Source organism: Ricinus communis, chromosome 8 (genome assembly GCF_019578655.1).
Source record: "Ricinus communis isolate WT05 ecotype wild-type chromosome 8, ASM1957865v1, whole genome shotgun sequence".
NCBI classification, from domain to species: Eukaryota; Viridiplantae; Streptophyta; class Magnoliopsida; order Malpighiales; family Euphorbiaceae; genus Ricinus; species Ricinus communis.
The window spans coordinates 1,000,221-1,025,287 of NC_063263.1; the positions used below are offsets into that span (position 1 = coordinate 1,000,221).

General features: G+C 37.5%; 1 protein-coding gene across 1 annotated transcript; it reads left to right on the forward strand.

Moving 5' to 3' along the window:
- Positions 1-1,719: 1,719 nt before the first annotated feature.
- LOC8281442 (sacsin) lies at positions 1,720-25,064 on the forward strand. Its single transcript, XM_015724148.2, has 12 exons — positions 1,720-2,965; positions 5,386-11,363; positions 13,096-14,606; positions 14,882-15,145; positions 16,152-16,372; positions 17,579-17,856; positions 17,993-21,005; positions 21,083-21,215; positions 21,727-22,250; positions 22,354-23,262; positions 23,871-24,047; positions 24,571-25,064. The coding sequence occupies exons 1-12, from the start codon at positions 1,889-1,891 to the stop codon at positions 24,766-24,768; spliced, it is 14,283 nt and encodes a 4,760-aa protein (XP_015579634.2). The 5' UTR covers positions 1,720-1,888; the 3' UTR covers positions 24,769-25,064.
- Positions 25,065-25,067: the final 3 nt, after the last annotated feature.

The window sequence follows — 25,067 nt, forward strand, 5'->3', positions numbered from 1 at the left end:
GGTGAAGAGCTGATCGGCTCAATATAAAGCTGAATCGGCTCTGTATTGAGCCGATAAGCTCCAGGGAGTTTCGAGTGGCTTTCTATAGTTTTCTTTGACTTCTCGCACCCAGAACAAATTTTCACATGCACAAAAGATAAAAATTCAGTTAGAGTATGTAAAATCAACAAAAGAATGGAAATATAATATAATTATATCTACTATTAACTAATTAAATTCAAAACCCAATCAAATCAGATTCAAAACTCTAAGTGTTCTTATTATTAAATTTAAAATTTAATAAAATCAACATATTAAATAGAAAGAAATTTTAGTCTAATCATGTGGAACAAACATTAAAAAAAAATTCCTAATATATTTATATAAAAAGAATATATATAAGAAGCAATTGGAGAAGAGATGATGATGTGAATATAGAGAAACTCTTAGGTTGTCACTATTAGTTGTCGTTCTATGAGTCTCAATAAGGAAGCTGATGACTCAAAGAGTGGTTGGAAATCCAGTAATTCTTTTGGGATTGTATAAAAAGTTTACATCATTCTTCAATAGGTTTTCTAATTTAGGAGCTCTATCTTAGTGGCTTGCCTATGGCTACCTCTTTATATATGTCGATGTAGCTAGAAACTTTTGGAAACTCTTGCTCTAGTAATTAATCAGTGTAGCTAATTTAGACTTAAACCATGTTATTCTTTTTATAGAAGTAGGGTTAGGAAACCCTAGAAAAAACCGATAATTATTTAATTATTTTAAAAAATAGGCTGTAATTTTTCCTCGCCTTTATCATATATTAATATCAAATAAAAATGGATTAAATCTTTTATTTTCAAATATTATTAAACAAAACTTAAAAACTCCAATAATTATCGTAATACCTTCTAGAAACTTATTTTTATCAATTTTTGCGTCTTAGATTGAAAATTTACATAAAACGGCTTCAGATTTGGAAAACAGCCAATTAGCACAGCGTAGAGCCAATCGGCTATGCAAGAGCCGATTGCCTTTAAAGAGCAAAAGTTTTAAAATTTTTAATAATTTAGTCTCTGAATTTGTAAAAACTGTTATTTTACTCTTAAAATTTATTTTTCCATCAATTGGGTCCAAATTGATTCTAAAAAAGTAATTTTAGGTCCAATTATTCCCATTATTTACTCTGATTCGCCCTTCATCAATTTTCGATACTTGAGAAGGCAGTGATTTTCATTTTCAGATTTTTCATAATTTCTTCGATATCTAAATTCAGAAAATGGATGCTAATAATTAATTAAAAAATTTCTTATTAAAAACAAGTCTAATTAAAAAGTATATTAATTATATTATCATTATCATTATTAATTTATTACTAATTGAAAAGCAAGAGAAATATACTAAAATATTAGTTTTTTTTAAACTATAAAATTTAATATAGTTAAAAACTAAGAAATTCGGTTAACTGTATCATGTATACCGGTTAATCGATACTAATAGTTTAGCTTTAGAGTTTAGAAATCTAAAAACTAACATATATAGTTAGGTTTCTAAAATAGCCACTCCTAATTCTAGTATAATGAAATTGGAAAAGTTTAAAGGACTAAGATGAAAGAAATGAAGATTGAGGTCTTATTTGCATTTTGCATTATAATTAAAGGGCTTATTTGTATAATAGGCTTAATTTGCAACCTTTTTTTTTTCAACGAAGCAGCAAAATAAATTAATATATACTTAAAAAAAAATAATAACAATAATAATGAAAAGATTTCTACAAATTCTTTGAGTTCTTCTTCTTCTTCTTCTTCTCCTCATTCTTCTGATTAACACATTCAACACCTTTATTCTCTTGTAAGTAACACATCACACGAACTATGTAAAAAGAGAAAGCAATCAGATTCAAAATCTTAACCTTACACACCAAATGGACTCACCGTCTCCGCCACCACCGGAATCCATCTTCTTAGAAGACTTCGGTCAAAAAGTTGACCTCACACGGCGGATCCGTGAGGTCCTTTTGAACTACCCCGAGGGTACAACTGTCTTAAAAGAACTCATTCAAAATGCCGATGACGCCGGCGCCACTAAAGTCCGCCTCTGCCTCGACCGCCGCCTCCACCGCTCAGACTCCATCATATCCACTTCCTTATCCCAGTGGCAAGGCCCTGCTCTCTTAGCCTACAACGACGCTGTTTTCACAGAGGAAGATTTCGTTAGTATATCGAGAATCGGAGGCAGTGCTAAACACGGTCAAGCATGGAAAACCGGCCGTTTCGGTGTCGGTTTTAATTCGGTTTACCATTTGACAGATTTACCTTCTTTTGTTAGCGGAAAGTACATAGTGTTATTTGATCCTCAAGGAGTTCATCTTCCAAATGTTTCAACATCGAATCCTGGTAAAAGAATCGATTTCGTTTCTTCTTCAGCGATTAATTTTTATGATGACCAGTTCTCTCCGTACATTGCATTCGGTTGTGATATGAAGTCTTCCTTCAATGGAACTCTCTTTCGTTTCCCTTTGAGAAATGCAAATCAAGCAGCCACGAGTAAGCTTTCGCGACAAGCTTATTTAGAAGACGACGTTTTGTCTATGTTTGGTCAGCTTTTTGAAGAAGGAATCTTCTCTCTGTTGTTTCTAAAAAGTGTGTTAGCTGTTGAAATGTATGTGTGGGAGATTGGAGAGAGTGAGCCCAGGAAGCTGTATTCATGCTGTGTTAGTGGTGTAAATGAGAAACTTATTTGGCATCGACAGGCAATTTTAAGGATGTCGAAAAAGAGGGAGAAGGAGAGTGAGATGGATGGGTATGAGGTGGAGTTTTTGTGTGAGGAGTTTGTTGGCAGTGAAGTTAAGAAGAGGAGTTATAGGTTTTATATAGTACAAACTATGGCATCGGTTAATAGTAGAATTGCTTCTTTTGCTGCTACTGCTTCTAAAGAATACGACATTCACCTCTTACCATGGGCTTCTGTTGCAGCTTGCATTTCAGATGGTTTATCCGATGTGAGTTGGATTTTTTTTTTTTCCTTTTTCTCTTTCCAAGTTTTTTGGCTCTTATTGAAGATAGCATACCCAAAGAGGATTATTACGTGACTTATGTGACCAATAAAGGTAACTAATAGAAAATCTTCTAGTTCATTTTGTTTATGAATCTGCTAAATGCTTGATGCACAGATTAACTATATTTTTCGGAATAAACTATGGAAGATCCATCTGTAAACTCCATGCAGTCAAAAAGATTTATGCATATCTGTTTTGCTCTCTCCTTGTCTTGTTCATCATGCGATTGAAGTAAGTTTCACCATTTTCATGTTTGGACTCTTAAGTATGATCATTGGTCAATTACTGGTGACAGCATTTTCTTGTTCCGAATGTAGAAATACAAATATTATTTTTCAGCTTTCCTCTTTTGTTTATTGGCTGATAAATGGGCTTGGGTAGAACTCATTCCCAAAAGCTAGCTCAAAGGAAGAGGGTGCCCAATCCACATATATACACCATAACAGCCCAGTAGCTAAGGATGTGGGATAAATACAGCTTCTAACATTGGCTAACTACAAAAATGGTTGTTGGAGTGCACCAAGAGCGCCAGTCATTACTTTTTAAAGAAATAAGTAGTTTTTGACACGAACATTATTAGTAATCTGCAACATAACAAGAATGACGTTTGCAGGATTTGTGTTATTAAATTTTAAGGTATTTGACATGGTAGATTATGTACTGTCCAAGCTTTACATATTTCTGCCAATTCTGCTTAGTTGAACCAAAATGCATTTTGATTTTCAATAGAAGTTGGTCATGCTTAATTCCTATAGTTATCACTAGGAATTGCCTAATTTTGTCTTTATTCTGTTTTCCGGGCAGAGATAATTCAGGAATACAAATTGTGGATGATGGCATTAGTTTATTGATAATCTTGGTTGAGGTTCAGGACCTCGAGGATGTCCTTCTCTTTGTTAAAGGTGGCCTATCAAACTAAATCTGTCCAGTTACTTGTGCCTCTCTTTTGCGCAACAACTGGTGGAGGTTATAGGCTTCAAGAGGTTATTAGAATGTTATAATCAGATTGGTGCACCTAAGGAAGACATACCTCTTGAACAGAGTGAAGCATCCTCTTCTTTCAGATGATTTAGGCCAATTTGTTCTAGCTTGCTATTTCGTTTTCTGTCTGGCTTTATTGTTATGGCTTGTTTTTGAGTGCAAATTCAGACTGGTATTTTGTTCAATAGTTGGAGGAAAAAAGCATAGGCAACAGGTATTTTCTTATGGATAGGATGTTACATAGGATGGGAACGCCTCTTTGGGTTCATTTGGATGTAGCTGCAAGAGAATTGAAAATCCTGGGCATGATAATGATTCGTAAAAATTAATGTGAAGTTTCTGAAATCTAGTATACTGTTGCACAGAGCTTCCACCAAGTCGGTCTATGGAAGATTAAAGTTTAAAGTGGTTAGTGATTTTGAGGCAGTATAAAGTTTGAACCTTTCTGGTCATCTTTGTGTGCAGTTGGCTCCTGGATGATGGTGGAACTTTTTTAGGCCTGGAGGTATTCCTTGATGGATTTAAGTGATAAAAGTTCTGACCACTTGGATGTTGGCCTTAAGGCTATAATTTTGGGGTTTCATAGGATTAATTATGGCAGCGGTTGTCTTTTTCCACCTTCTTGCCATGTCTTTCATATTCTGGTACCAGACTTTGAATTCTATATTTATGTTCTATATTTATGACACTGAAGGCCCCTTAGGCTTAATACCTAGCTCAAATCTTGTCACAATAATGAGGGTGAAAAACTCTTGGAAATCCTCTGAAATGTTATTTACAGAATTGATATGACATAGTTTTTTATAGAGTTAAAAATTTACTTCTAATGTTACTAGGATTATGAATGTTGCGAAACTAATCCAGATATTGCATATGGCTCAATTTGTTGTTCAGAAATTAAAATGGCATAGTCCGTGGAAGACTATGATGTATTTAGGTATCTAGTCATCTGAGAAAGTGTAGCAAATATTGGGTGTTAAAATTTTCTTTTGCTATTTTGACCTGGTGTGGTAATGATGGCATTGGTGTCTGTCACTGCAGATTCTTAATTCCAGGTGCATGATTCATGACGTTGAAATTTCTGATTCTGTTTTCAGGATTACAGTAATAATTGTACTGTCAGCTTTATAAAGCGAATGGTTTTATAGATTAGGTAGTTATCCTATTTTATGGAACTAATGCTGATGGAATATAGCTTAATTTTGCAGGTAGTTTTGTTGGTAAATTCAAAATTAATAACCATGTTACTGGATGTCTGTATAATGAGATTTGAATTGAGATGCTGTATGACATAGTGTCTGGCTTTAGACTTCTTACCTTCTGCTTGACCTCTCTTTCTTACAACATTGAAGTCTCACTTAGCTATAATGTGACTGTCACAGAATGATGATCTGAAGCTCGGTCGAGCATTTTGTTTTCTTCCACTGCCTGTAAGAACTGGACTGAATGTGCAAGTTAATGGGTACTTTGAGGTTTCTTCAAATCGCCGTGGCATTTGGTATGGAGCAGATATGGATAGAAGTGGAAAAGTTCGCTCTATATGGAATAGACTTCTTTTGGAAGATGTAGTAGCCCCTGCCTTTAAGTATTTGCTGCTTGGTGTGCAAGGGCTGCTAGGATCAACAGATTCATACTATTCCTTATGGCCTACTGGCACTTTTGAAGAACCTTGGAATGTTTTGGTTGAGCATATATACAGAAAAGTTAGTGATGTGCGTGTATTGCATTCAGAATTTGAAGGCGGAATTTGGGTGACGCCGGTTGAAGCCTTCCTTCACGACAAGGAGTTCACTAAAAGCAAGGAACTTGGTGAAGTCTTACTGAAATTAGGAATGCCTATTGTCCACTTGCCCATTGTCTTGTTTGATATGCTTTTGAAATATGCTTCCTGTTTTGAGCAAAAAGTGGTTACTCCTGAGGCAGTACGTCATTTTCTTAGGGAATGCAAAACCCTTGTGACATTGAGCAAATCTTACAAGCTTGTATTATTGGAATATTGTCTTGAGGACTTAATTGATGCTGATGTTGGTTTGCATGCACGGGACTTGCCACTTCTTCCTTTAGCAAATGGGGATTTTGGGTCATTCTCTGAAGCTTCCAAGGGGACCTCTTATTTTATTTGCAATGAGTTAGAATTCAGATTGCTTGAACAAATATCTGAAAGAATTATTGATCGTTGTATTCCCATACACATACTAAGCAGACTTTTTGCTATTGCAGAGTCATCAAAAGCAAATCTTATGGTTTTTAGTATTACTGGTCTCCTTAGCTTATTCCCTAGATTTGTACCTGCTGATTGGAGATGTAAAAGTAAAGTATTGTGGGACCCTGGATCTTGTAATGATCACCCGTCTTCATCATGGTTTAAGCTGTTCTGGCAATATCTTCAGAATCACTGCAAAAGGTTGTCCCTGTTTGGCGATTGGCCCATCTTGCCATCCACATCTGGCCACCTGTATAGACCTTCTAGACAGTCGAAACTAATAAGAGCAGATAAACTTCCCCTTTCAGTTCATGATGCTCTCAATAAGATTGGATGCAAAATATTAAATACAGCTTATGGAGTTGAACATCCTGATTTGTCTCTTTATGTAAGTGAAGCTACTTTTGCAGATATCTTGGAATCAATTATTGATGCGACCTCTTCAAATGGTGGTATAGTGCGAGCATTTCATAATTTGAGAGCTGAAGAAAGGGATGAACTTCGAAGGTTTCTCCTCGATCCGAAATGGTACATGGCAGACTACAATGATGGTTCTATCATAAGAAATTGTAAGATGCTTCCCATCTATAAAATTTATGGTGGAGGATCTTATGCAGATGTTCTTTTCTCTGATCTAGAAAATTCGCAAAAGTACTTACCACCATTAAATGTTCCTGACAACTTCCTGGGTTCTGAGTTTATTATGACCTCATCAAAAATTGAAGAAGAGATTTTGGGGAGATATTATGGAATTGAGAGAATGGGGAAGGCGCGCTTCTACAGGGAACAGGTTTTTGATAATATCAAGGAGTTGCAACCTGAAGTTCGTGACAATATTATGCTTTCTGTTTTGCAAAATTTGCCTCAATTGTGTGTAGAGGATGTAACTTTCAGGGAAATTGTGAAAAATTTGGAATTTGTGCCAACCTTTAGTGGTTCTATTAAGTCTCCTGCAGTGCTCTATGATCCTCGTAATGAGGAGTTATGTGCTTTATTAGATGATTTCGATGGCTTTCCTTCTGGTGTTTTCCAAGAACCTGACATTCTGGACATGCTACATGCTTTGGGCCTCAGAACATCTGTTTCTCCTGAGACAGTCATAGAAAGTGCTCGTCAAGTAGAAAAACTAATGCATGAGGATCAACAAAAAGCACATTCAAGAGGTAAAGTGCTTATTTCTTACTTAGAAGTAAATGCTATGAAGTGGCTATCCAACCAGATAAATGATGATCAAGGAACTGTTAACAGAATTTTTTCACGAGCTGCAACTGCATTTAGACCTCGCAACTTGAAATCTGATCTTGAAAATTTCTGGAATGACCTGCGGATGATTTGTTGGTGCCCCGTAATGGTTTCTGCTCCATTTCAGACTTTGCCATGGCCTGTTGTATCATCTACAGTTGCTCCACCTAAGCTTGTTAGATTACAAACAGACCTGTGGCTTGTTTCAGCCAGCATGAGAATACTGAACTGTGAATGCTCTTCCACTGCATTATCATATAACCTTGGATGGTTATCTCCCCCTGGAGGAAGTGCACTTGCTGCTCAGTTACTTGAGCTTGGAAAAAACAATGAGATTGTGAATGATCAGGTGCTCCGGCAGGAATTAGCCTTGGCAATGCCAAAGATTTATTCAATAATGATGAGCTTGATTGGTACAGATGAGATGGACATTATGAAGGCTGTTCTTGAAGGATCTCGTTGGATTTGGGTGGGAGATGGGTTTGCTACTGCAGATGAGGTTGTTCTTGATGGTCCTTTTCATTTGGCTCCTTATATTCGTGTTGTACCTGTTGATTTAGCTGTTTTCAGAGACTTATTTTTGGAGTTGGGCGTTCAAGAGTATTTTAAGCCCATAGATTATGCTAATATTCTAGCTAGAATGGCTCTGAGGAAAGGTTCCTGTCCGCTAGATGTACAAGAAGTCAGGGCAGCAGTAATGATTGTTCAGCATCTGGCTGAAGTTCAATTTCATGCACAAGAAGTTAAAATTTATTTACCAGATATTTCAGGAAGGCTATTCCCTCCCAATGATTTAGTTTACAATGATGCTCCCTGGTTGCTTGGCTCGGACATCTCCGCTAGCACATTTGGTGCATCTTCTGTGGCTTTAAATGCTAAAAGAACAGTCCAGAAATTTGTCCATGGAAATATCTCTAATGAAGTTGCAGAGAAGCTTGGCGTCTGCTCACTCCGTCGGATCTTACTTGCTGAGAATGCTGATTCGATGAATTTTGGTTTATCTGGGGCGGCTGAAGCTTTTGGACAGCATGAAGCATTGACTACAAGACTTAAACATATACTTGAGATGTACGCAGATGGTCCTGGGATTCTTTTTGAACTGGTCCAAAATGCTGAGGATGCTGGGGCTTCAGAAGTGATTTTTCTTTTGGATAAAACTCAATATGGGACTTCTTCTGTTCTCTCTCCAGAAATGGCAGATTGGCAAGGCCCTGCACTTTATTGTTTCAATGACTCTGTTTTCAGTCCACAGGATCTATATGCGATCTCTCGTATTGGTCAAGAGAGCAAACTGGAGAAACCTCTTGCAATTGGTAGATTTGGGCTTGGGTTTAATTGTGTTTATCATTTTACAGATATACCTACATTTGTTTCTGGGGAAAATATTGTTATGTTTGATCCTCATGCCTGTAACTTGCCTGGGATCTCTCCTTCCCACCCTGGTTTAAGAATTAAATTTGCAGGGAGAAAGATTTTGGAACAATTTCCTGATCAGTTCTCTCCATTCTTGCACTTTGGCTGTGATTTGCAGCATTCTTTTCCCGGTACCCTCTTTCGTTTTCCTCTTAGAAGCTCTGCAATTGCCCTGCGTAGCCAGATAAAGAAAGAAGGATATGCACCTGAAGATGTCATGTCTCTCTTTGAATCCTTTTCTGGGATTGTTTCTGATGCTTTGCTTTTTCTCCGCAATGTGAAAAGCATCTCTATCTTTGTGAAGGAAGGAAATGCTTATGAAATGCAACTCTTGCATCGTGTGCACAGAAATTGCATTGTTGAGCCAGAGATGGAGTTCAGTTCAATGAATGATGTATTTAGTCTTATTAATGGTAGTCAATGTAATGGATTGGATAAAGATCAGTTGCTGCAAAAGTTGAGCAAATCCATGAATAGGGATTTGCCATATAGGTGTCAGAAGATTGTAGTGACAGAGGAAAAACCATCTGGGGTCTTTTCACACTGTTGGATAACTGGTGAGTGTTTAGGTTGTGGACAAGCAAAGAGCAGCTCTACAGTTGCTAATCACAAATCTCATAAATCAATTCCATGGGCTTGTGTTGCTGCATATATACAGTCTATCAAGAGGGATGGGGAATCGAGCGATATCTTGAATACAGAGGCTTGTACTTCTGATATGTTCCTAGTTTCTGAGGCTTCCGTGCAACAAAGGAAGAACTTTGAGGGTCGTGCCTTCTGCTTCTTGCCACTGCCAATCAACACTGGGCTGCCAACACATATCAATTCATATTTTGAATTGTCATCTAACAGGAGAGACATCTGGTTTGGTAATGACATGGCAGGGGGTGGGAAAAAACGGTCTGACTGGAACATGTACATCCTTGAAAATGTTATTGCTCCTGCTTATGGTCATTTGCTTGAGAAAATTGCACTGGAGATTGGCCCATGTGATTTGTTCTTTTCATATTGGCCAACAGCAACTGGTTTGGAGCCTTGGGCATCAATGGTGCGGAAGGTATACAGTTTCATTGCAGAATCTGGTCTTCGTGTATTTTATACAAAAGTTAGACAGGGCCAGTGGGTTGCTGCCAAACAAGTGCTTTTTCCTGATTTTAACTTTCATAAGACATGGGAGCTTGTAGAAGCATTAGCAGATGCTGGTCTACCTCTTGTGGCTGTTTCCAAGGCACTCGTAGAGAGATTTATGGAAGCCTGCCCATCTTTGAACTTTCTGACACCGCAGTTGTTAAGAACACTGTTGATTCGGAGGAAACGTGGTTTCAAGGACAGAATTTCAATGCTCCTCACCCTTGAATATTGTTTGCTTGATTTAAATGTTCCCATTCAACCTCAAAATCTGTATGGTCTAACATTGCTGCCTCTTGCTAATGGTTCATTTGCAACATTTGAGAAAAATGGATCTGGTGAAAGAATTTATATCTCACGGGGCAGCGAATATGGTCTCCTCGAGGATTCAATTCCGCATCAGCTTGTGGACTGTGAAATTCCAGAAGTTGTTTATGGAAAGCTATGCAACATAGCTGAGAGTGATAAATCAAATATTTGTTTTCTGTCTTGCAATTTACTTGAGAAGCTCTTTGTGAAGTTACTTCCAGTTGAGTGGCAGCTTTCCAAAAAGGTAACTTGGATCCCTGGTAATCAGGGCCAACCAAGTTTAGAATGGATAAGATTGCTGTGGAGCTATCTAAAGTCATGGTGTGATGATCTCTCAATATTTTCTAGCTGGCCAATACTACCTGTTGGCGAAAATTATCTTTTGCAGTTGGTTCCAAATTCTAATGTGATTAGAGATGATGGGTGGAGTGAAAACATGTCTTCTTTGTTGCTCAAAGTAGGATGTGTGTTCTTAAGGCGTGACCTACAAATTGAACATCCAGGCTTGGGAAACTATGTGCAGTCTCCAACAGCAGCAGGAATATTGAATGCATTTCTGGCGATTGCTGGTAAACAAGAGAACGTTGAGGAGCTTTTTGCTGCTGCATCAGAGAGTGAGCTGCATGAACTACGGAGTTTTGTTCTTCAGTCTAAGTGGTTCTTTGTAGAGCAAATGGATGACCATTGTATTGATGTCATCAAACACCTTCCTGTATTTGAGTCTCACACAAGTAGAAAATTAGTCAGTCTGAGTAAACCTGCCAAATGGCTTAAGCCAAATGGTGTTCGGGAGGATCTCCTGGATGATGATTTTGTGCGCACTGAATCAGAAAGAGAGAGAATTATTTTGACAAGGTACTTAGAGATCAGAGAGCCATCAACAGCGGAATTTTACAAGACTTTTGTACTTAATCGCATGTCAGAATTCCTTTCACAGAGAGAGGTTCTTGCTGCCATTCTAAATGATGTGAAGCTGTTGATCAACAATGATATTTCCATCAAATCCACACTTTGTATGACACCTTTCGTATTGGCTGCGAACGGAATGTGGCGACAGCCATCTAGGTACGTATTTGTTTCCTTATAAAATCTCTTTTCTGATTGAAGATGGTTTCCCTTTTTTCTTTAAATAGACGTGGAAGTGTTTAATGTCCTAAGTTGGTTCTTGTACTTTAAACTGTTCATGTGATGCCTCCATTGCTCTATTTGGTACTCTTTAGTCTCTATTGTCTTTATTGTTAAATATTTGAAAGACATTTTAGTACCAGTTGGTGCCTATGTGTAGTTTCTACAATGATTATCACATCTTTCTCTATCTAGGTTCTCTCCTACTGATTTCAATTTCAGCATAAGTTGGAGCATTAAGCTATCCCTTATTACTGCAAATAATGTGGCTCGGGGTGCTCAACTTTATGCCTTGTTGCTTCTCTAGCCTTTTGTTTCCTTCTCTTAATTTATATCTTTTCTTTTTTTTTTTTTAATAAATTACCAAAGATTTTAGCTCATGCACGATGTTGTTGTCATGTTAAATTGAAGTTTTCTTTTGTGGAAAGAAAAGTGAGTTTTGCAGATAGCTGAAATTGAGGATGTTTCTGTATAATTGAAGGTGGGAAAGGGTTGTTGATATCATTTGTGTACTTGTTATCTCTACTGAGTATCAGATAAAAATGTACCTAAATTCTAAAGTTCACATGCTTTATTATTGTCATGTCAATTTTGTGATGTTGACCACAGTTTTGTTTGTTAAACTGGTATTCTTGAAATTGAAGCATAGTGGGATGACTTTCAGCTTTTAATCAGACCTTGGGTTTGTGATTCCATTGCAAAACTGATATGATTTTCAGTTTGTTGCTTGCCTGATTTGTTTCCTAATGGTGTTTATCTTGCAACCCACTTCCATTATGGATTGTTAGAACAAGCTAGAGCCAGTCATCAAGTGCCCAAATAGGGCTGGCAACTCAGTATGTGATGGTTGGGTCATAAGCAACAATTCAAATGTTTTGTAAGCAGGTTGATTTGTCTACCAGAGTCATGTACTGTCCTGTTTAATTAAATGGTTTGTAGGTTAACTAATAACACACTACTTGTAAAACTCACATAGACCATGGAGCATACATAGATATATCCTTTTCACCATAAATGGTTAATAAATTAAAGATGTACGATATTGACAAAATAAAAGGCATAACTTCAATTCCTATTCTACAGGATTTTTATAATTTTTTTGGCTATACATGTTTGCGATTTGTAATTTGCAAACATGATAATGATATTGATAATTGTATGATAGATACTACTTTTTGGTTGTTTTTATTTATTTATTTTTTGTTGAAATCAGGTTAATCTGCTGATAGTAGACATGTCTATGTAACCATTAGTTGGACAAGTTCATTAGTATTGAGTCTGCTAAAATTAAACATAACTTGTTTATTGAGTTAATCGTGTGATGTTGTTAACCTTTTTAATAAACATGGCTTGTTAAGATTAAAGGTCTAGACTCATTTGCTCAATCATGTTGTGCTCAGAACAATAAGCTTTGTTTAATACGCACAAGTTGACATAATGGTTATGACACAACCTGAATTGGCAGCCCTAACGCACAGAAAGCTAAATGGGAATTTGGACTTTGTACAAAGATGGCCATGAAGAGGGTTGCTGTTTATGTAATAGAAAGAACGTAATCATTGATTGAGTTGCAGTTTACATAATAGAAAGTACTTAGTTTTCAATTCTGCATTATTTAGCCTTTTAAAAAAATCTTAACATCATCATTTCCTTGCTATAATGACCTTGCCAGGCTCTATGATCCCCGTGTTCCTGAGCTACATAAGATGCTCCATAGTGGCTTTTTCCCTTCCAAGGAATTCTCAGATCCAGAAACTCTGGAGACTTTAGTTATTCTTGGGCTAAAAAGAACTCTAGGCTTATCTGGTTTTCTTGATTGTGCTAGATCAGTGTCTACATTGCATGATTCTGGTAACTCAGAAGCAGTGAGTTATGCGAGAAGGTTAGTTACCTGTTTAAATGCTCTTGCAGTTAAGCTGTCTGCTGACGAGAAAAAAGGCAATTGCAATCAGTTGCAGTGTAATTTGGATTATCAGGATAATTGTGTTGCACATGATGATGCTGCATTTCTGGGCTGTCTTGAGAGAGATAAGAATCACTTCGAAGATGCACTAGACATTGACTATCTCTTGAGCAACTTGGTTGATGATAAGCCAGAAGATGAATTTTGGTCTGAAATCAAGACTATTGATTGGTGTCCTGTTTATATCGATCCACCCTTACCAGGACTGCCTTGGTTAAAACCTAAGAAGCAAGTAGCATGTCCAAACATTGTGAGACCTAAATCACAGATATGGACAGTTTCTTGTGCTATGCATATACTAGATGATGACAGTGTCTCAAATTGCCTACAACTGAGACTTGGTTGGATGGATCGTCCAAAGGTAGATGTTCTATCGTTGCAATTGAGTGAACTATCCAAGTCCTACAATAAGCTAAAGCTCAACTCTTCTTTGAGGCTCAATCTCGATGCTGCAATGCAGAAGGGAATTCTAACACTTTATTCTAGGTTGCAAGAATATATTGGCACCGATGAATTTATTATGTTGAAGTCAGCTTTGGATGGTGTTTCCTGGATTTGGATTGGTGATGATTTTGTATCCCCAAATTTACTTGCATTTAATTCCCCAGTGAAATTCACCCCGTACTTGTATGTTGTTCCATCTGAACTATTGGAATTTAGAGAACTGCTCCTGGGAATAGGTGTAAGACTTAGTTTTGATATTTGGGATTACTTTCATGTTCTGCAACGGTTACAAAATGATGTAAAAGGGTGCCCCCTATCAACTGATCAGTTAAGTTTTGTCCAGTGTGTCCTTGAAGCTGTTGCAGACTGCAGCCTGGATAACCCATTATTTGAGGATTCTAACACCTCATTATTAATGCCGGATTCTTCTGGAATTCTGATGTGTTCTAGGGATCTTATCTATAATGATGCACCGTGGATTGAAAACTGTGCTCTGGTTGGGAAACACTTTGTACATCCAAGTATCAGCAATGATTTGGCAAATAGGTTGGGGGTGAAGTCACTCCGCTGTGTCTCTTTGGTGGATGAAGATATGACTAAAGATTTGCCATGCATGGATCGTGCAAAGATAAATGAACTTCTAGCGTTGTACGGGAACAGTGATTTCTTGTTGTTTGACCTTCTTGAGTTGGCAGATTGCTGCAAAGCCAAAAAATTACACCTAATATTTGACAAGAGGGAGCATCCTCGGCAGTCTTTGTTGCAGCAAAATTTAGGTAATCAGCTGAATTGTATAAGCTTTATTGCTTTATATGGATAATGGTACAAGAGTGGCTCTATGGGAATTTATGAATACACTAAGCTTTAGGAGCAATACACTAATGCACTTGGGTAGTAGATACTGCACTAAGCTTTCTTCTCACTGACATATTAGTCATTAGAAAGGAAACGTCTCTTTAAAACAAATTTAACATGTTAGATTGTTTTATCTAGCTTTTTTCTTCTTGTGAATTTGACCAATGTTCTAAATCTCAATTTCAAAATTATGAAGGTGAATTCCAAGGGCCTGCTTTAGTTGCCATTTTGGAAGGTGTGAGCTTGAATAGAGAGGATGTTAGCAGCCTTCAGCTTCTTCCTCCATGGAGACTTCGGGGCAATACACTTAACTATGGCTTGGGACTTCTTAGCTGTTACTTTATATGTGATCTCCTGTCAGTTATATCTGGTGGCTACTTTTATATGTTTGATCCTTGTGGTCTGGCACTTGGTGTACCTTCAAGTCATACTCCTGCAGCAAAAATGTTTTCTTTGATAGGTACTTTTCTCATACAAAAAGGATCTTTAGTGTTTTTTCTAGCTATTCATGAATATTGTTCAGGCAATTTTTTTCCCTTATTCTTTCTTCGTATGGCTTAAGACTTTACTCATTCTAGCAATTATGTTTCTGAAATTCATTGAGCTGAAATCCAATGTTCAGGCACTTGAGAGAAATCATGTTTCTTGGAACTATTACGGTTCCCTGTACAGGGCTTTCTAGCATATGTATCATGGAATTCATCACAAAACCACAAGTGTTAAGTATTTATCCTATAAAAACATATTCATGTTTTTCCATGAAAATTTAAATGTATTAAAGTTCTGCATAACTGCCTTTGATTTAGATTTTTTTTTTCTGAGAATGCGATGTGACTGGTGATGACGTGTTATGTAAAATATATTTGGATGGTCAAACCATAGAAAACCAAGAAGTGGCTGCTACATGAACTTTATGGTGCTCTCATTTTTAATACTCATTTAGACTGTACTGTGGTAGATGCCCATGTACTTCATTTAGGCACCTTGTCATGTTTGGGGTCTTTGTCATATTTGAAGATCGGTATAGAAAGCAATATTTCGCATTCAGTGAAAAGAGATACAACTGCAACTCCTTTTTAAGCTCTGTGGGCAGCAAAAGTTGGATGCCACACCAAAGTGGATAATTGACCCATGCATGTGCAAACAGTATGACATTGCCTGTAATCCAAGAAATTATACACATAGCCAGGCCTAAAACATCTGAGCCCAGCATGCTCACGTAATGACACTGGCAAAATTTTGATAAATTTAGCATTTATGAGATCAAAACAACTGAGGTGTGGAAAGGAACTGAATTGGTTTCCCATTGTTATTTATTTTGATCTTTTGTATTCTGAAGTTGGTTCATATGGTTGTATCTTTGGTCCTTATGCTGTTTGTTATGTATTTTAGCTCCTCATTACTCCATTTCATTTCTCACTCTTTGCATGCTTGGACTAAGTTTTCCCCATGTGAACTGACCTCAGGTACAAATTTGACCGAACGTTTTTCTGATCAATTTAATCCTATGCTGATTGGTGAAAAAAAATCATGGTTATCACAAGATTCTACTATTATCCGCATGCCTTTATCGTCAGAATGTCTTAAAAATGGGCTTGAGTTGGGATTGAAGAGAGTGAAGCAAATATTTGACAGATTCATGGAGCATGGATCCAGGACACTTATTTTCTTGAAGTCAGTTCTGCAGGTAGTATTTTTTGGTGTCACTAGTTTGACATCTTGTACATGCAATGACTAAATTACAGAGCTGTCCCTATGATTTTGAAAAGAAATGAAAACATGTACTCGCTGATTTATGTCAGAGGAGATGATTTCTATTGACCATTTCCTTGAAATATGGGTTTCTTTTGTAATTAACACCCGACAGTATTGGTTGTAAGAACTCTGGAATATAAGTCCCCATACAAACCCATTTACATACCCTTGAGTTTTCTTAGGCCATATGGAATTTACCCTTTTGGTCTTTCTGTAAGGAGCATTGGGATTGTTGAAACACTTTGTAGACAATTTGGTTTAAAATAGAGTGTTTAGTGGTAGAACAGATGTTATGGTACCTTCTTATCATGCATGCGCCTATTCAATTACAAAACTGGCCCTGTAATTGTACCAAGCTCACATTAATACACTTGCACTAAAATATAAGATAGAGAAGAGATGATTGTCGTTAACTTTGTCATTGTGTTTGCACATTTCCACAATCAACATGTAGAATTTTGTGAACTCATGAGTATGAGTTTCAAAGTGCTAATTAGGCTTGAGAAAATTTCCAGAAAAACAAAAAGCCAGACAACCAAATTATTGGTTCGGTGTTTACTTTTACTATAAATTCTGTTTATGTTTTAGAAGCCAAAATATTTTGGTTCGGTTTGGTTTAAGTTCAAGATATTCATCTAACCGAATAAGCCAAAATAACCAGAGTTCTTTTTATTACATATTAATAAAACTATTGTAAAATTACTTTCTTAAAGTAAGTTTTTTAAATTCATATTATTGGGTTCCTTTTTTTTTTTTTGGGTTTAGCCTCTTATTCAGTTTGGTTTGCTTTATACTTATATGTAATTTGGTTATTTTCAATATTTACATAAAATTCGGTTTATTAGGTGAGGATGGTTCAGTTTGGTTTTGAACTGAACTGACTGATCAAATGGTCATGCCTAGTGCTAATTATATAAAACTTGGCCATATGGAATTTGCCCTTTTTGTCCTTTTGAGGAGAATTGGGATTGTCCAAATATTTTGGAGAATTGACAATTTAAGGGTCAAGGAATCAAAGTTGTTTCCTTATTGCATTACATCATATTTTGAACCTTTTGTGTTATTCTATGTTTTCATTCTGATTATTTGTGTCTGTAAAATTCAAGAATTCATATGTTAAAATTCTTTTAAATTTCAGGTGTCACTCTCCACATGGGATGGAGGAGGTACACAACCATGCCAAAACTATTCAGTTTGTGTTGATTCATTATCTGCGACCATGAGAAACCCCTTTTCAGAGAAGAAGTGGAAGAAGTTCCAATTTTCAAGGCTATTTAGCAGCTCAAATTCCGCCGTGAAATTTCACGTGATAGATGTGAATTTACATGAAGGTGCTACAGCTAATACAGTTGTTGACCGATGGCTTGTTGTCCTTAGCCTTGGTTCTGGGCAAACAAGAAATATGGCTCTTGATAGGTATGTTTGGGAGAGTTAGCTAATTTATCACTGCATTTCTGAAAATTGTATGAAAATGGACAAAAAATGGACATTTATATGATTGGTGTGGCATGTAGTTCTACCTGAAGTAGTGTGGTTGCATTTTTTCATGTAGGAGATACCTGGCATACAGTTTGACACCTGTTGCTGGAGTTGCAGCGCATATATCAAGAAATGGTCACCCTGTTGACGTGCATCTGAAAAGCTCTGTTATGTCCCCTCTTCCTTTATCTGGCAGTGTAGCTTTACCTGTTGTTATCCTTGGATGTTTCCTTGTGCGTCACTGTGGTGGTCGTTCTCTCCTCAAGTACCAGGGTAGAGGAACTTCATTGGAAGCACAAGCTGATGCTGGGGATCAGTTGATTGAAGCTTGGAACAGGGAATTAATGTCCTGTGTTTGTGATTCCTACATTGAAATGGTGGTGGAAATGCAGAAGTTAAGAAGAGAACCTTCAAGTTCAGCTATTGAATCAAGTGTGGGTCATGCTGCTGCCCTGTCTTTGAAGGCATATGGAGATTGTACTTATTCCTTTTGGCCAAGGTCTAAGGGGGATGCTTTGATTGATAAGCCTGAAGATGCCAATAATGTAGTTCAAATGGAAGTTCTTAAAGCAGACTGGGAATGCCTGATTGAACAAGTAATAAGGCCATTCTATGCTCGTCTTGCTGATCTTCCTGTGTGGCAGCTGTATTCTGGAAGTTTTGTTAAGTCTGAAGAGGGGATGTTTCTTTCACAACCTGGAAATGGTGTAGCTAGTAATTTGCTTCCAGCTACAGTTTGTGGTTTTGTGAAGGAACATTATCCTGTGTTTTCTGTACCTTGGGAACTGGTGACTGAAATCCAAGCTGTAGGGGTTACAATTAGGGAAATTAAACCTAAAATGGTTCGTGATCTTCTGAGGATGTCGTCAACATCTTTTGCTCTTCAATCAGTTGATACCTATGCAGATGTCCTTCAATACTGCTTGTCTGATATTGAGTTCCCGCAGTTATCTGATACATCAGTTTACCCTGTTAACTCCAATGCAGTGCATAGAACCGCTACTGACAGGGGCAACAGTTTTGCTTCAGTATCAACACCCAATCTGCAGAATTTTCATGGTTTGCGATCCCAGAGCTCAGCCAGTTCGGGGGATGCGCTTGAACTGGTGACAAGTTTGGGGAAGGCTTTATTTGATTTTGGCCGGGGAGTTGTTGATGACATTGGTAAGGCTGGAGGGCCTATAACTCAAAGGAACACCATTTCAGATGGCGGCTATGGAAATGGGAATCCTTTGATTTTACAGGTTGTTGCTGAGCTTAGAGGCTTACCATGTCCAACTGCTACTAATAATTTAGCTCGGTTAGGAGTTGCTGAGCTTTGGCTTGGTGACAAGGATCAACTCGCCCTCATGATGCCTTTGGCTGCAAAATTTATCCATCCGAAACTGTTGGATAGATCTATCCTGTTTGATATTTTCTCAAAATGTGCCATACAGTCATTATTAAGATTGAAGAGTTTCTCTCTTCATTTACTGGCTGGTCAAATGAGATTACTTTTTCATGAGAACTGGGTGAATCATGTCATGGGGTCAAATATGGCCCCATGGTTTTCGTGGGAAAATACATCAACTTCTGTTGATGAAGGTGGTCCTTCCCACGAATGGATAAGATTGTTCTGGAAATGTTTTACTGGTTCATCAGAAGAACTCTTACTGTTTGCTGATTGGCCCCTAGTTCCTGCTTTTCTTGGTAGGCCCATCTTATGCCGTGTAAAGGCACGCCATCTGATCTTCATTCCTCCCCTTTTCACAGATCCACACGCTGAAAATGATGTTTCATATATGAGTGGCATGCAAAGTGATAGGACTGGAGTATCCATGAATCATTATCCTGAATATGAATTACAGTTATACATCTCAGCTTTTGAATTAGCCAAAAGTCGGTATCCTTGGTTATTTTCTCTGCTGAACCAGTGCAATATACCTATTTTTGATGCTACTTTCATTGCTTGTGCTGCGTCATGTAATTGTCTCCCTTCACTCAATCAGTCACTGGGGCAAGTTATTGCTTCCAAGCTTGTTGCGGCTAAACACGCTGGCTATTTTGCTGAACTTGCATCATTTTCAGGTTCAGATCGAGATGAGCTTTTCAGTCTTTTTGCTCACGATTTCTTTTCTAATAGCTCCAAATATGGAACTGAAGAGCTTCAAGTATTGCGTTGCCTACCTATTTACAAAACAGTTGTTGGATCCTATAGCAGATTGCACGACCAAGATCATTGTATGATCTCTTCAAATTCATTCCTAAAGCCATCTGATGATCATTGCCTTTCTTATTCAACAGATTCAATTGAGTGTTCCATTTTACGAGCCCTTGGGGTTCCTGAATTACATGATCCACAAATTTTGATAAGGTTTGGGTTACCTGGATTTGATGCCAAACCTCAGCCAGAGCAGGAGGATATTTTAATTTATCTTTACACTAATTGGCAAGATCTTCAAACAGATTCTTCTTTAATTGAAGTTCTGAAGGAGACTACATTTGTGAGGAATGCAGATGAATTTTCCATGGATTTCTCAAGGCCCAAGGATCTGTATGATCCTTGCGATGCTTTATTAACATCTGTATTTGCTGGTGAGAGAAAGAAATTTCCTGGAGAAAGGTTTAGTACAGATGGGTGGCTTCGTATTTTAAGGAAAATAGGTCTTCAAACTGCAGTTGAAGCAGATGTAATACTTGAATGTGCTAAAAAAGTAGAATCTCTTGGAAGTCAGTGCATGAAATCCAAGGGGGATTTTGATGATTTTGTGAGGGACTCTAATGATGAAGTTTCTACAGAGATATGGACATTAGCTGGATCTGTCGTTGAAGCTGTGATCTCAAACTTTGCTGTTCTTTTTGGCAATAGTTTTTGTAATGTCATGGGTAAGATTGCATGTGTACCTGCTGAACTAGGATTTCCCAGTGTTGGTGGCAAGAGAGTTCTTACTTCATATAATGAAGCTATTCTGTTGAAGGATTGGCCTTTGGCTTGGAGTTGTTCTCCTATTCTTACTAGACAAAATGTTATTCCACCCGAGTTCTCTTGGGGAGCACTTCACCTAAGGAGTCCTCCAGCTTTTTCAACAGTCCTAAAACATCTGGAGGTATCATTTTCTAGTGTCTTATGTATGCCCTAGAGTACTATGATATGCAATAGATAACTAACGAGGATGCACTTCAGGTTGTTGGAAGAAATGGTGGTGAAGACACACTCGCTCAGTGGCCCACTACACCAGGTGTGATGACAGTTGATGAAGCTTTTTGTACAGTATTAAGATACCTGGATAGAGTCTGGGGCTCCCTTTCTTCTTCAGGTAGATCTCCATTTCATTTCTCTTAACGCTGTGTCATCTTTATTTAAATGGTGAAAGTGGTAAAGATTGAGGAAAAGAAAAACGAAATCTTCTTCATGTAGGTCCATTGATGCTGTGTTACTGTGCTAGCAATTATTAACTGCAAAATTACACTTTGCCTCCAGCCCAAAAGAGAAAAAGAAAAAACTTATTTGTGAAGGTTTACTTTCTTAAAAAGAATTTCTCCTACTTCCATTCACTTTGTGATAAACTGGACTTGGCGATTTTAACTATCCCACCGAACTTCTTTCCCTAAGAATAAGAAAGAAATTTTATTAAGAGGAAAAGAAAAAGAGATTACAAATTGGAGGATCTCACAACTGATTTACTGTGGCACTACTATTGTTCACCTATAAGCCTGCTGTCTTTCAATGATAAGATCTTTGAATTGTATTAGTCATATGCTGTTGGCTTGAAAATGATCTTGTTTGTATGTCCTCTCTAACTCTCAATTTTCTTTTCTTTTCTGCAGATTTAGAAAAACTGCAGAGAGTGGCATTTCTGCCGACTGCAAATGGAACACGCTTGGTGACAGCAAACTCTCTTTTTGTTCGCCTGACAATTAACCTGTCACCATTTGCTTTTGAACTTCCTACTTCATATCTTCCGTTTCTGAACATTCTCAAAGAGTTGGGACTTCAGGATGTGTTATCAATTGATGCTGCAAAAGATCTCCTATTAAATCTCCAAAAAGCTTGTGGATACCAGCGATTAAATCCAAATGAACTTCGTGCTGTAATGGGAATCTTGTATTTTCTTTGTGATGTGACAGTTGAGGGAAATGCGTTTCATGAAGTTGACTGGAAATCTGATGCAATAGTCCCGGATGATGGTTGCAGACTAGTTCATGCAAAATCATGTGTGTGTATTGATTCTTATGGCTCTCGATTCGTTAGACATATTGATACATCAAGGTTAAGATTTGTTCACCCAGATGTTCCAGAGAGAATTTGTACAGCTTTGGGCATCAGGAAAGTATCTGATGTTGTTGTAGAGGTAAAAGTTTGGATGTCTGGAAATGTTTTTGACTAAATATTGATATCCCAAGCTCCAGATTAACTTTTTTTTTCTCCTTTGGCAAAATCATACCTGTATATAGGAACTTGAGGAGCAAGAAGATTTGCAAACATTGGAATGTATTGGGTCTCTTCCACTGGTACTCATCAGAGAGAAGCTGTCAAGTAGATCATTTCAGAGTGCTGTATGGAATCTTGTAAATAGCTTAGCTGGCTTTGTTCCTGCAACTGATGATTTACCTTTGGAAACCATACAAAAGTTACTAGAATTTGTTGCAGAAAGGTTGCAGTTTGTTAAAGTTCTCCATACCCGGTTCCTGCTTCTTCCAATGTCTCTAGATATCACCCTCATTGATAAGAATTCTATCATTCCAGAATGGGAGGGTGGATCCAAACATAGAAGCCTATACTTTGTAGACCGATTGCAGACCTCTATTTTGGTTGCTGAACCACCTGCTTGTGTACCAGTTGTTGATGTAATTGCAGTTGTAATAAGCCAGGTTTTGGGCTGCTCTGCTCCATTACCCATAGGATCCCTATTTTTATGTCCTGGAGGCTTTGAAACTGCGATTCTCAACATATTGAAACTTAATTCTGAGAAAAGAGAAATTGAATCTACAAGTAATAAATTAGTAGGTAAGGAAATACTGCCTGCAGATGCTCTTCAAGTGCAGCTTCATCCCTTAAGACCCTTCTATAGGGGAGAAATTGTGGCATGGAGGTATCAAAATGGAGAGAAGTTGAAATATGGTAGGGTTCCGGAGGATGTTAGACCATTAGCTGGCCAATCTCTTTACCGATTAAAGGTGGAGACTGTGCTAGGAGTGGTTGAACCTATTCTTTCTTCACATGTCTTCTCATTTAAAAGTATATCAATTGAAAATGAGTTATCGTTAGCAACTTCGCCAGATTTAAGTTATTCTGCAGTTGAAAAGAGGACTCTCATCGAGGTGCCAGAAAGTTCTGGAAGGGCCAAAACTAAATCTCAGAAGGTTTGGAATTTTTTTTTAATTAGTCAACCTTAAATTTTTTAATGGTTTGATGTTGTAGCAGTATGAGCATGGTTCTAATTTTATTGGTGTGCAGCGTATTATAATCATGATGCTACATCAGGTGCCCATGCCTATTTCTGTTCAAGCCTTCTTTGTCATGATGTTCTCTGACATTTCTTGCCCTCTCAGGTGGAGCAGGGTTGAGGGATGTCTTTAATTTTTGTGTTCTTTTACTTTCTTACATCCAAGACTTAAAAATTCAGAAGGCATCCTGGAAAGGGTGAATGGTGGAACTTTGAGCCCTCCTAAATTGTCTGCTTATGAGATTGCTTAGTTTTCAGTTTGTCATTGTTCAGATGCCAAAAGAAATAATGGAGGAGTTTTGAGGGTGGTTGGGATGTTCTCTTGTCTTTCTGCTCTTTTTTCTTCTCACTTATTTTAAAATTTACAGAAGCATCTTCTAAATGGCTATTCTAATGGTGGTTCCTGCCTGTTTAAATTGTTTGAGTTCAAATTTGCTTCACATTGAGTTTTGGTTTTGGTAGTGATTAATAGTAGTGGTCGGATCAATCAAGTAACTATGAATACCTTTTGAATGTGAACTGCAGGGTGGCAAAGAGCTCCAATATGGCCGAGTATCAGCTGCAGAACTTATCCAGGCAGTTCATGAGATGCTTTTGGCTGCAGGGATCAGCATGGATGAGGAGAAGCAGTCTCTTCTGCGAAGAACGATATCTCTGCAGGAACAATTGAAAGAGTCTCAAGCTGCATTTCTTCTTGAACAGGTTTGTAAAGCAATCTTGCAATTCTGTGTCCAGTTTCACCAAATTAATAATTTTAGCCATTCACAAACTTTATTTTGCAAAAGTGAGGGTGAGATCTCAACCCACTAATTTGGTGGGTTGAAAATAGGATTTTTTTGAAGTGATGGAAGATCTCGCAAAACCATTTAAAATACTTAAAAACCTCAGCTGACCCTAGATAATCTCCATCCAAACATGCACAGTAATTTTTATTACTTAAGAAATTAGTTTGATGTAATTGCATTTTCCCATCTAATTGTTCATGCACTTATATATTGTTTCTCAAAATTCCTTTGATGAAGTCTTTCAAATAGAATGACTGAGCAAACGCATTACAGATTCTTGAATGTGACACCCTGTACATGAACCTTAAACAGCTTGACAGCATGTTTTCAAGATAAAGAAATATATGATTTTTGTTGTGGATGAGCACATTTCATGCCTGTGGCCAAGTGTTGTTACATCTTAGGAAACTTTGTTAATATTTTGGGGAACATATCTGCAGGAAAAGGCTGATATGGCAGCTAAAGAAGCTGATACGGCAAAAGCAGCATGGGTTTGTCGAGTCTGTTTGAGCAATGAAGTCGACATGACGATTGTTCCCTGTGGTCATGTTCTTTGCCGGAGATGCTCATCTGCTGTTTCTAGATGTCCATTCTGTCGGCTTCAGGTCATAAAAACCATTCGAGTTTTCCGGCCATGATCTACCACGTGAAACAGACCTTTCTCATGCATTTGGCGTCGGAACCTTTTTTCACCAATAGATGCTACAGTGTTAATGTTTAGCTTCTGTTAGGGAAAGATGGGATACTGTAGAAAGAGAAATCCCATTAATACCCAATTAATAACATCAAAATAGCTTAAGCTTGTCAACATTTTAGGAGATTATATGTATGCATTCATTTCTCCTTGTGTATAGTGAATTTTCTTTGCTATGTATATGAGAAATTGATAAAAGTAGTGTATAGTTATGCTCCAATGTTTTCATTTACCGATTTAGTT